Source organism: Leptidea sinapis, chromosome 5 (assembly GCF_905404315.1).
Source record: "Leptidea sinapis chromosome 5, ilLepSina1.1, whole genome shotgun sequence".
Taxonomy (NCBI): domain Eukaryota; kingdom Metazoa; phylum Arthropoda; class Insecta; order Lepidoptera; family Pieridae; genus Leptidea; species Leptidea sinapis.
This window is the reverse complement of record NC_066269.1, coordinates 754635-768156: the sequence shown is the minus strand read 5'-3', so window position 1 is coordinate 768156 and position 13522 is coordinate 754635. Positions and strand designations below refer to the sequence as shown.

General features: G+C 33.8%; 1 protein-coding gene across 3 annotated transcripts; it reads right to left on the bottom strand.

Moving 5' to 3' along the window:
• Positions 1 to 822: 822 nt before the first annotated feature.
• LOC126964649 (stress-activated map kinase-interacting protein 1) lies at positions 823 to 13099 on the bottom strand. Of its 3 annotated transcripts, XM_050807890.1 has the most exons (6): positions 12695 to 13099; positions 10389 to 10778; positions 9913 to 10235; positions 8977 to 9149; positions 4262 to 4400; positions 823 to 2408 (listed from the first exon to the last, which is right to left on the bottom strand). In XM_050807890.1, exons 1-6 carry the CDS (start codon positions 13015 to 13017, stop codon positions 2209 to 2211), a joined length of 1548 nt encoding a protein of 515 aa, XP_050663847.1. In that variant the 5' UTR covers positions 13018 to 13099; the 3' UTR covers positions 823 to 2208. The 3 variants fall into 3 exon arrangements, 2 of the variants coding, with proteins under 2 accessions (XP_050663847.1, XP_050663848.1); XR_007729412.1 differs by lacking the exon at positions 823 to 2408 and having other exon boundaries at positions 8977 to 9126; XM_050807891.1 differs by lacking the exons at positions 823 to 2408; positions 4262 to 4400; positions 8977 to 9149 and having other exon boundaries at positions 10120 to 10257.
• Between the last annotated feature and the right edge of the window lie 423 nt (positions 13100 to 13522).

Below are 13522 nucleotides of genomic sequence, written 5' to 3'. Positions count from 1 at the left end.
AGTACCTACCTGTGACAAACACCCACAAATAATTTAATATGTCTAATATAAAATCTGACGAAATACTTTCGTAGAATTAGAAGTACTTACTGCATGTTAGCCGTAATTGCTTTATTCAAATTTTTGATTTGCTGTTAAAAGTGCGTTGAAAAGTATTTCATAATCGCGCAGATAATTATTATGTTTATATTTACGTTTAAGTTTTCAATAAACAGTCAATTATAAACATTACAACAGAAATATTTTGGATAGTGATCACAATCACGCAGTAAATTTGAAACGTATGGTTACTCTACGATATTATAAGCCGTTCGTTGCGACTAAATATTATGATTAATATTATAATAGCTTTACAAGGTCGCGGGAGTAGGCACGGTGTGCCACGGGCCACGGCAATTTTTTGTGCACTCGTTGCTCGGGAATGAAGCAAGCTCCTCCCACTTGCTCAAGGTTGCTGGCATTTATTGTCGCCTTAAATGGACGAAGCAAGTACTGGGGGCACCCGCCCAGAGATGAGTTTTTTGTGGTAAACATCTAATTATATTCACAAACAAGTCTATTTATATTTAATTATATCTACAAGGTTCATTGTATCCCATTTCATGACCTTGTCAACAAAGGGCTCGAGGACTTGTTTTTTTAATTCCTCTGTTGCAAGAGTTTGGACAGTGAAAACTCAACATCAGCAGAACCCACAGACTTGTTTGTCAATAGTAAAAAAAATAAAAAAAATAGATATTTATTCGTTTTGATTTTAGAGTATGAGTTGAAAATAACACCAGACTGCTGTTTTGTATTAGACACGTAAAAATAACACAACAATTTATTATTTGTAACAATTTTATTTCACTGACATACATTTCATTTAACGGCAATGTACCAATATCATTCAAGCACATAATTTCATTAATTTGTAATTCATTGTGTTTAAAAATTGTAAGTTACATGCATTACTTTGTTTGAGATTACATTACAACCCAAGAGGGTTGATAATTAAAATAAGTTAGGAGTAGTTTATTTTGAATGTTATAAATTTAACAAAATAAAATGTTTTAAAGAAGTCATTATAACTAATCATGAACAATATAACTCTAAATGTTCCATACCAAATAATAATATCAGTAAATATTTAAATAATTACATTGAAAGTTTACAAATTTCATTTAATAGACTATTTTATTTTCACGTATTTAAATGTCCAAATATCTGTTGCACATGTATTCGATATTGTTTATACAACGCCAGCGCAAATTAAACATAACATATAACACATTGAACTCGGTTCAATTATTACATTTAAAATAATATACTTACACAAACATAAAATGTAAACTAACACATTGAGTATAAAATAAAATTGACATTGACAATGGAACAAAATTTACCAAAAAGGTATTTGCTGTGAATATTCAATAGGTATATATTATTATAATATTACCTATGAACCCTAAGTACAATAAAAATTAAATTATCATTATAATAATTAGGAAATTATAAATAAAATTAATTACATACCCTTGCAATGATATATTTCATTTAATTGTGAATCACATAATTATTTTATACAGGTTAAAATAAGAATTCATTCAATACATTCCATTTCATTCATTTCATTGTTATACATGAAAACCTACGGGAGGCACTGTTGTGGACCATTTTAATTAAACAATGTTTCATATTATATTATGTATAAAACAGGACCACACCTTTTCCTGTGCAATTTTAAGTCTTTGTGTTACAGGAACTTAATCATATAGGGAGGTTATAGTTAAAAAATCTCAGTCTAACTTTAGTTTAAATTCCACATTTATTGATTTTTAAGGCAATAATTGTTGCAAGAGATGCATATATAACAAATAAAACTTGGCAGTAGTATTTTCTTCTGGCAGTTATCTACATGATATGACTAATATTAAAAGTAATATGGTACTAATTGAAATTAAAGTATAATAATACTACAGCATGTGACTAGTATTACTATTTATACTACACTAACAATTTATTTCATTAAACAGATTTAGTTATTGCTATTTATAATTTTAAGGCATCGATAGTATATTGTATTGAGTAGTCCACCCAATAACGGGAGAGCCGATTATGTGTTATAAATAATTACCAATAAGAACAAAAATAATAATTGCACCAGTAAAATCAGTCGCTTCGGAATCTATTGAGGAACTTTCTAGCTACATTATAACAAAACCTTACTCAACTTAGCTGTTTAGTGGGAAAGCTACGCCGTGTTTGGAGTTTCTTCTCTTTGGCGTTCTTATATTCTCTTCTACATGGACTATTTCTTAACTCTAGTATTGTGTTGACTTTCTCTACTATCTTCTTGGCCGTCTCCTGATCACACTCAAAGTCATGTCTTTTATACATATTTGATTGTTGGAATGCAATTGAATTACCTGTAAATTCATTCAAGTGTCATGAAACAAAGTATTATCAGCAATTGTAGTGTATTGCGGGTATTCACAGAAATGACGTAATGAGTTGTAATGTCCAATCATTGAGTTCTTAAACTGAGTATTCATATAATATAAAGAGAAATCCAACATACAAGTTGTAAGTTGTGTAACATTCCATCTATATATATAAAAGAGAGTCGTGTTAGTTACACTATTTATAACTCAAGAACGGCTTTACCGATATGGCTGAAAATTGGTGAGGAGGTAGCTTAGAGCCAGGAGACGGACATAGGATATAAGAAGTCATAAAATATCAAAAAAAAATACGAAAAAATATTATTATAGTATGGATTGACATTTTGATGACATCTCGAGGATAGAAAGAATTCAATAAAGTTTTTTGGTAGTTTCACGCTACATGAGTTATAAAATACAACTGACAGTGCACGTCATGTTATTCAAGTTGACCGGTTGGTGTGTTTGTTTCGAGTTTCTATTAGCTTATTGTGCCGATATTATCATAAACAATGTCACGACCAAGACGATCAAATTATTCCCGACAAAGACGTAATGCAACTAGGATTCGAAATATTGCGAATGAAAGGACTGAAGAAGAACAAGAAATTGCAGGTGATAAGAACCGCGTTAGTATGGATCGTCTTCGTGCTATGAATCACAAGAGCAAAGCGTAGCAGCCGGTAAAACGGATCGGCTGGCAATACGAAATCGTCCAGTAAAACCTCAGAGATCAACAACTTATAGATAATTTTCGACGCACAAGAAGAAGTTTATGAAGTACTGATTTGAATCGAGCAGCGTTTCGATACGATTGCAGTACTTATACTGTACTGTAGTACTGCTTGCATACTAGCTTTCGCATTGGGCCGATGGACGTTGTTTGCGAGTATTCTGCGGAGAAACGCAAGAATTGTGCTGCCATGTTCTAGAAAGCACTCAAAAATACAATATTTGTTTCCAAATGACCTCATTTGGGGCAGACATCGAACGAGGATTTAATCCGACATTCAAGGTATTTATTTATTTACATACTTACACACAATACAGTAAAAGAATAACATACGTACTATACTTATTCCTATGTATTGTGTTATACGGGTTTTGCTTTTGATATTGTAGATATAAGGACAGATTCACCATCGTATTGGATCACTGCAACCTCTCGAAGATGCACAGCTTAAATTTTTACAATTATACTTCATGGGCAACATGGACAAATAACTTGATCGATGTCAAGAGATCAATGCAGCAATGATAATAGCAATTCTTCAGATCTGCAGCAACTACTAAATGAACATTTTGCATGACGAGTTAGCCCGCAAATCTTTAATTTCCGATCCGTCTCGCATTCGCCCTGACCATTCAAATCTTAAGGCCAATCCTTGAAAGTTTGTTGTATGAATCAAGACAATCCATTTCCGAAGTTCAATCTATATATCTATATAAGAGATTTCCACGTATATAGTCACTCATCACGATATCTCTGGAACCACTAGAGCTAAAGACTTGAAATTTGGTAGGAATATTCTTTTCACCGAGTAGAGGTCAGCTTAGAACTGATTTTCCAAAATTCCATCCGCAAGAGTTTTTTTTTATTATGAACAGAACAACGTCTGTCGGGTCAGCTAGTTTAATATAATTACTTAATTATTCGCTAGTTCAATCCCAAAGGCTTTAAGGGTGAATATGGGTTTAAGATTATGAATTCAAATTTATATTTATTCAGCACTCTAAAATAAAGTCGCAGATTCGTGTCCCTCCCGCATCGTTCATAAATTTTGGTTACAAATTTAATTTAATAAATATAAAACAAGATAATTAAAAAAAAATCTTACCAACATTGAAGCGATCATTAAACCCAGTATCATGGCTCGGAGAGTATACAATACGGAATGCAGTCTTGTTGCCTTTAGATTCTAATTCTTGACACCAGGCAACCGAGTTCATACTGTGCAATAAATATTTTGGTCGTGACTGAAAATAAGGAATATGAATAAAAAAGAATAATAAAATGAGGAAAAATTAATCCTAGTATTTCAGTAAAGGGGGCGGTTTTCACTGACCAAGTACACTCAGACCATGCGCTGATGACTAGTATAGGTATCTTACTATAGCGCTATAGTCCTAAAAAGTAACATTTTTGAAAATATACTTAAAATACTTCTACAAATACTAAGGTTCAATTTTTTTGCCATGTTTCTCTTCATTTCTTTGTCTAAATTATTGCAGTTTCGAAAACACGACTACGAAAAAAAATCTCGATAGATTAATTTTTTGAAAAATAGGCTTTTTGATATGAATTGTTTAATATTATCATAAAATTATGATGGCTATAAACACAAAACTTATTTTATTCGGTAGTTTATTAGTATTTATAAATATTCCTCGTGGGTTTTATCAATTTGCTTTGTGAATTATTTTATATTAATTTTTTTCGTAATAAACCAAACGCGACGCAAGGAAGGTACTGTGTTCGTTTCTCTCGTATCGCATTACGTAAGATTTTAGCAAACAAGTACAAATCGGGAATCATAGTAAAAAAATGATGATGATGCGATAGCGTATTTGTTAAAATAAACGGAAAGTACTAAAATAAAATGTACGTAATATTATTTTGAATATTATGCCACGCGGGATTTTTGTATGTATGTACTTAAGGGAAGTTAGATAAATCCAAGATGGCCGCCGCACAAAATTATGATTTCAACAATATGAGTGTCGTATCCAAGGTTCTCGAGGGTGCAGAAAACGAATTTGGGATCATTTTTGAAATCCAACATGGCCGCCGCGCAAAATTATGATTTCAACAATATGGGTATCGTATCCGAGGTTCTCGAGGGTGCAGAGAACGATTCTGGGATCATTTTTGAAATCCAAGATGGCCGCTGCCCAAATCTATGATTTCAACAATATGGATATCGAATCCGTGGTTCTCAAGGGTACAGAGAACGCATTTGGGATCATTTTTGAAATCCAAGATAGCCGACGCGCAAACTTATGATTTCGACAATATGGATATCGAATCCGCGGTTCTCGAGGGTGCAGAGATGGAATTTGGGATCATTTTTGAAATCCAAGATGGCCGCCAAGCAAAATTATGATTTCAACAATATGGATTTTTTTTATATATAAGAGGGGGCAAACGGGCAAGAGGCTCACGGGATGGGAAGAGGTGAGGCAGCCGCCCATTGACATCCACAACATCAGGTGTGTCAAGAAATGCGTTGCGGGCCTATAAGGTATGCTTTTTTCTTGAAGGTCCCTAAGTCGTATTTGTTCGGGAAAAATGCAGCCGGTAATTGATTCCACAAAGTGGCTGTGCGTTGTGGAATGCCAGACGTCTACGTGGTGCGGGTGGTACTTTGCACGTAGTGTCCGGTGGTGGAATTCGGCCGCTGGAATCCACCCGAACAGCTCCTCTGAGCACTCCCCATGATAAATGCGGTAGAAGATGCACAGAGAACTCAAATTTCTACGCAATGCCAAAGAATCAAGACGATCGGAGATCTCCATCAATCGCTCTCTCCCTTGAACAAAAACCTCCTCCTCTTCTTGAATAAAAACGTCTAAAATTTCCGTGACGCTCTATTCCGTTTCATTTGTAAAAAATTTATCCTCATGCTTCTTAAGAAGTTGCACTTCAAAATGCATAAAAATATCATAGTATTTCCTACTCTTGCGCAACTATAAGTTTTATAAAATATTACGCGGTCCTTCCGGGGTGGGGTCGTTAACCCGCATCGCTTGGCTAGTGTCTCAGCCATGCCCGCGTCTAACGTATATCTAACGCTATAGATATATACGTTCGAGCACTTTTTGCCTAAAGTGTTGGGAAAACCTCGCCTTAAGGTGCGTACAAATTAGGCGCGACATCGCTCGAGCCCATTTTCAACCCGAATTGACCTTCATTTGCCGCGCGAGCCAATATGTTGGTATAAAATTAGTAGAACACGATAGCCGCGCGCGGCGAACGATCCAGTTTGAACAGCCTGCGCCAACTAGAAGGAATAGAAGGCCTACCATCAACTTTTAACTAGCGATTCAATTCAGATGCAGTTCAGTTTAGGTATCTAAACTGAATCGCTAAGATTCGTACCGTGAAGTGCCTTTAACTGAATGGCGTTTGAATCGCTTATGGAAGAATGAACTAATTAAATATGTCTGTGGTCCGCGGTGTGAGAAAGAGACGACGCTGTACAGTCGTTGCATAAGTCTGTCTTTCTTACTCGAACCATATGCATTACGTTCGAAACCTAAAATGATATGATTTTAGCGTTTTTTTTGCCGTAGAAATTACTACAAATACATTTCAAAATTGCGCTTTATGGCGTCCAATCATAAACCATTGAGCCCTTTTTAATACTTATTATATAATAATATATATATAGTTGTTTTTTTTTTATTACATTTTAGGTGTTTTCGTAAAATAAACTGATTAAAATGAGTTATGAACGCACCTCCATTCATGTCTGATTTGACACGAGCACAGAGCACCTACATTTTTTTAATTCCCTCTTGCGAACAGGTTACAGCCTGGGGCCTCACTGCCTTGTCTTTAGTATTTTCATTTTATTTATTTTTAGTATTTTGTTTTACAAACAGTCCAATAAAGTATTCTTATCTCATCATCATTCATTTCATTCAAAGTTAAAGTTAGTAGCAACTTTTTTTTTGAATTGCTCACGTTGACACGTAAGCTATCCAGCTTAGGTTGAAATATTACCTCATGGTAGAATGAAAGAACGAACTAAAACAGTTTGCGATTCAATTTCCGACTTGATTTGACGTCAACCTAAATTAGATCGCTCAAATGATGTCGTGGTATAAAATAGCAAAGCAGTTTATTTTATGTCGTCAATAGAATCGCAATAACAGTTCATAGTAGGCCCGCTGTTCATTGCTGTAAACCAAAACAGCAATAAGTTGGCACCTCGAGTCTCCTACTAGCCTGTAATATCTTTTTCGAGTATTAAAACAGTCAATGTCACTGTCAATTATCAATTTTTACGTATTCGCCGCGCGAGCTAAAACAACGACTGAAGCTCCTTTGATGTGGTTTCAAAAACCATTCACACACGTTCGAGCGATGCTCGCGTCTTGTTCGATTGTTTGTCGCGCGTAATTTATACTGTAAACATGATTTGAGTGTACTCAGGTGAACTTTATTCATATCTGAGTATACTTGCGCAATCAAAAACCCTCTATTATATTATATTCTTCCTATTGTGGATTCTCTGGAACACACACCAAAAGTTAGCCACTGTCACGTTAAAGTAGATTACCAAGCTTTGTGTATATGCTTTCTAAATCTACCAGTAAGTTAATACTTAGTGATATTTACAACTTATTTGTTTGTTATCTTATTTGTTAATAATAAGTTGGGCGGGTAATTTCAGGGTGTAGAATATAAATAAAAATAAATAAAATATTATGACTGTTCATTGCCAGTACATTATGTTCACAAAAATCGTCGTCTTTTTGCTCTTAATAGTGATTTTCATTATTAACACTCGAAATAAGGGATTGCTTGTAACTAATTTTAGTAGGCTATATAAGATACATAATAGCTTTGAGGGTAAATTTATACACTTTTAATAATAAAGTCCCAGCCACTGTTCAGGCATTATCTATAAATATAGAATAGAATAGAAACACATTATTAACAGTAAAAACATACACCTTCAATTTACAGTATAAATCTTAAAGTAATAAATTAAATGTCACAAAAATTATTAATATATAAACAATAGCAGCTCGAATTGTCAGGGACCCAGTGCTCTGTGAACGGCTGGATCACTTGGCGTTGCGTAGAGACGTCGCTTCATTGTGTGTCTTCTACGGCATTTATCACGGGGAGTGTTCCGAAGAGCTGTTTAACCTGATTCCTGCCGCCGAATTCCAACTTCGCACGACACGCCACAAGTTAGGATATCATCCTCACCATTTGGATGTGTGGCGCTCCTCCACAGTGCGGTTTTCAAGGAGCTTTCTTCCACGCACTACAAAGCTGTGGAATGAGCTTCCTTGTGCGGTGTTTCCGGGACGATACGACATGGGTACCTTCAAAAAAAGCGCGTACACCTTCCTTAAAGGCCGGCAACGCTCCTGTGATACCTCTGGTGTTGCAAGAGATTGCGGGCGGCGGTGATCACTTAGCAATAGGTGACCCGAATGCTCGTTTGTCCTCCAATTACATAAAAAAAAATGGCGCTCTGAGAGAGAAGAAGCGGCGCAGGAAACTCTCCCAGAATTCCTTTTTTGCGCTCTTTTGAATAAAATATAAATATTGTACTGTTATTATTATTGCTATAAAACCCATCCAATCACTTAGGTATTCGGCTGTGGAGTGGTAAGATTTACTACAGACTCAATTTGTTTTAATAAAACATTTAAATTTATTTATAGATAATGCCTGAATGACAAGGACTTTATTAATAAAATATACATATACCCTTAAAGCATGTATATTATGTATCTTATTGTACAGGGCTATACTTAAATGTGGGCCAAGAGATCATAGAATTTAAAAAATCCTTTGACCAACACTTACCCAAAATGCATGTTTCTGTGTAACAACTGGTACAACTTCAATTTGATCTAAAGTGATGCCAAGCTGCACCGGTGTGCTTGTTCTCATCTTGTGCAACAGCTGTACCCTGTAGAGTTTATCCTGCGGTGCATCCGTGATCGGCTGGGTGGACTGGAAGCCAAACCCTTTGTTACCTACCATGATAGAAACATGTGGGTTTATCGTTTATTATAAGTTACATTAACTAAGACCATGATAATGTAATGGATTGTTAATCATCATGAACTGGCTGAAATAATTGTATTTAAAAATTTAATATAGTCCTGCCACAACTTTGTGTTATCTTTGATTTAAGATTAAAATAGAAACAGTACTGCAAATACACTGCAAAGCGGGCAGTTTAGTCTACACAATGGAGTACTACATTTCATACATCCAGATTTCAATTTAAATCTTGTATAAACATTTCAAGAAAATAATCAAGTGCTGCTTTTGTATCAAATTGTATGCATTGATTAATTATAAGTAGACATTCCAATATAAGATGCTGCATTATGTTTTTTAAGATACAACAACTATTTAAGTATTTATGTCTTAGAATAAAATGAAGTGACTGTTAAATAAAATATTCATAATTTATGAAAAAATTAACCTGTCAGTACATAGGCCGTACAGTAACTTAAAAAACAACTACTACATAAATAGTATTTAATAATTTATTAATCATTCTGTAAGTAACTGCATGCTTCCCAATCAGATATAAATTAAATATCTGTAATGAATATAATATATTATTGAGTGTCCTCTCACCATGTAACCCTGTATACAATTAATATTGTTAAGATTATAGTTACTGTGATATAACTTATAAGTGTTATACTTATGAACAACTTTATTTATTGAAAATAACTTACCCTCAATGAATAAAAAAGATCCTTTTTTAAATACCTCACTCACCTTCGGTTACAGCATTTATTGCTCTCATAATTTCATCACTTTCACCCGTGTGCTGTCGTGTAGAATTAACATTGCTATGACCTGACACCGATGCCTTTGGGAAACACTGGAATGCTGAATTCATCTCCATGTCAAGTATAGGCTGTGTTACAACACTAACTTTATGTTTTAAGTTGATAAGGCCAAGGCATGTAAATCCAAATTTGGAACATGGTTCATTATTGTCTAAGCATGGAAATGCCCAATCAACCTCCCCATCATCCTCTGCTATACAAAGTCCGTAATCATGAACTGAGCCAAGTGGTGTCTCTGGGTTTTCTATGCTGGAAATTCGTTTATTTATTTCTTTAACAAAAAGAAAAATTAAATTATTTCATAAGTGCAAAATGTACAAGTTCAACTTATATTAAGCACAAACTATATAAATATATATTTTAATCTGTAAAAATCATATATATTTAAACTGATGTAATTACCTGTATTTGTAGCATGTGAACCCAATTAAATCTTTAATTTTTGCATTTGCTATGACACAGACAATTAGAGGATAGTTTTGATGTTTCTCTGGCAACATTGTCATGAAAATTTTAAATGTTTTTGTAGGTAATCCCAATTGTGCAGTCCCATCAAACTTTGCATACTCCAAATATTGCCGATGAGGTAATTCTGGGCACTTCTCAAGCTGCTCTGAAAGTAAAGATTTCTTCTTCTCTGGCTTCTTAATTTGAACTTTACCAAAAGCTTCAGCAATTTGCTCATCTGTCAGCTCTGTTTGTGGATCTTCCCATTTGATTATTTTTATTTTTGCTGCCTTTTTTAAAGCTAACTCTTTTTTATCTAACCATTGTGATGTATTTGATCTTTGCCTGGAACAGATACAATTGAACTATAGAATTTGAAACTAAGTCAATAGACTGTTGAATTGTTACTCACATAAACAGTAAATTCTAGGTTAAAAGTTTGATGCCTCCACAATCTGAGAGTTTGTATTAAATTTATAAAGTATCTTATTTATTGTATGTTTTAAATATTGAAATGTTTAAGCAATTTAACAAAAAATAAAACAACATATGTTTATATAGAATATATTGCAACAACACTTAGTAAACATCATGAAGTTACATCAGTTTGTAAAGGGGCATGGATAAAGAACTAATAAGAAACTCACAGCTTATCTTTTAAATCATTGATTAACAAAATTGCATATCCTACTAAATATATAAAATAACTGTACTATATAATTTTAGATGGCCTGCACAGAACCAGACATGAACCATTCATTATTATATATTATATATATACACACATCAGAAAAGTCTAAGCAACATGCATATTACAATTTAACCAAATTTATTATATATAAAATAAAATTAAAACTAAGTAACCATTAAAAGTAAGTAAACTTTTTTGTTATTGATGACATACTGGCTGGTTGTTAAAAAAAATATTATGTTTTGTTTTTTTCATAAAAATTAAAGGGAATTTGTTTGAATTTAAGTGCATTTTTGTTGCTATGAATACTCTTGATTATTTTACCAACCATTAAAATAAAGTTAGTGACAAAATTGAATTGTTAGATATTCTTTCATTGACATATTCGTCATTTGACGGCAAATGAAATGCAAAGAGCTGTAGGGATGTTGCAAGCGGGAAGTAATCAATCTCAGGTATCTCAGCATTTTGGCATTCATAGAAGTGTTATTTGTCGCATTTAACAGCGCTACAATAATACAAGGGAACCCGCTGAATAGCATTCAGGCCATAAAAGGAGTACAACCACTCACACAATAATGGGAAAAAATTATGTTTACCAATGAGTCGCAGTTTAGTCCTGATACAAGAAGGGTGCTAATGTACCGTCGGTCCTGAAATACTGAAAGGCTCAGGTGCATTCAGGAAGTTCATCCATACAGCGGCTCAAAAGTTATGGTATGGGCGGGTATTATGAAGAACAGGCGAACTGAGCTCTTTTTTGTAAATGGAAACATGAACACTGAAAATTATGTTAAGGATATTCTCAGACCTTATGTCCATCCATTTGCACAAACCCTTGGCTCCGATTTTACATTAATGAATGACAATGTGTTCACATACAGTTCGGCAAAAGAGTCAATACTTGGGAACAGAGAACATCCTGATGTTGCCCTGGTCTGCACAATCGCCAGACCTCAACCAAATCAAGCACGCATGGGACTTGTTTTGATAGACTTGGACGGAGTGACAACAACCCAACAGCTGAAGTATTTGCCACAATTCTATTGGGAGTGAATACCTCAAGATTGCAAGACATAAACTGTCTCATTAATTCAATTAATAATTATTGCCGACAAGTTCTGAATAGCAGAGGAGGCCACACTTTGTATTGAAATATCCTATTCTTTCACAATAAATTTATTTTGTGATGTTTAGTTGCTTATGTATCTTAGTTTCTGCAGTATATTCTAATATTGTTAATTTCTGTCATTAAAAGAACTTATAAAGACAACAGCTGTTATTTTTACATCATAGGACCCTAAAAATATTATCTTATAAATAAAATACTATGTTATAATGTGAAAAACCATCCTAAAATTTAAATTTATTATAATAAAACTATAAAAAAATATTTATTAATTGAATATAACCATGTTTAGATATCTTCTGTATATCCTGTAGTTGGTTGGTCTTAAAGATACCTTACTTTATCTAGTAGTAGTATTAGCCGTAGATCAACAAACTAACAGCCCATCCCTTATAATATTTTTGTTCAACCAAAACTTGAGTTAATTTATACTTGAGCTACCTATGTCCTGCAAACTCTTCATGTCTGAACCAGCTACCGTATAAGGGATCCTCGTCACTGTCATCCATGTCGGGATATGGATCAAATTGTGTCGCAATGTCTTTTTCGTCGTCATTCTCAATATTATCTTTACCTTTGCTTGTACCAGGTTTATGCTGTGCTTTATCTTTTAATCGCTTCTTTTCTTCAATAGCTTTGTTTTGAAATATTTTTGAGAAATCTTCTCCTGACATCACGATTTCACATAAACCAGTGTCGTCGGTGGCAATAAAGGCATCTCTGATATTTTTAAGCAACCAAGCTTTATTGTCGTACGTTGCCATTTAAAACAATCGTCTTATTTTCTTGTTGTACCTTTATCAACACCGATTTATCAAAACACATGCACACAGCCCACACAGCAACTTGACAACAAGCACACAACAAGCCACAGATTCAGAGTAGGTACATAGGTATTTTTTCCTTATTTTTTTATACGGAAACCACAAGCTAGGCTAGGCTACTCACTCACTCAGTGTTGAGTGTTTTCTGTAGATAGCATTAATATTCTAAGGTCATGTAAAAGATCTAAGAATATTATTTTAATATTTTAAGATCATAGATATATTATCCCATTGACCTTAGTAGATTGGCAACGCATTGGAAAGGCAATCATCGAGCGAGAGAGAAATCAAAAAAGTTAATTTTAGTTTAGTATTATTATATATATTATAAATATTAATGCTAGACTGCAGATTTTGATAAATAAAATAAACGAAACCAATATCAACTTAACCAAGTATGCAAATTAAATAGCTACTTATTTCTTATGTTATAAACTATCATAGC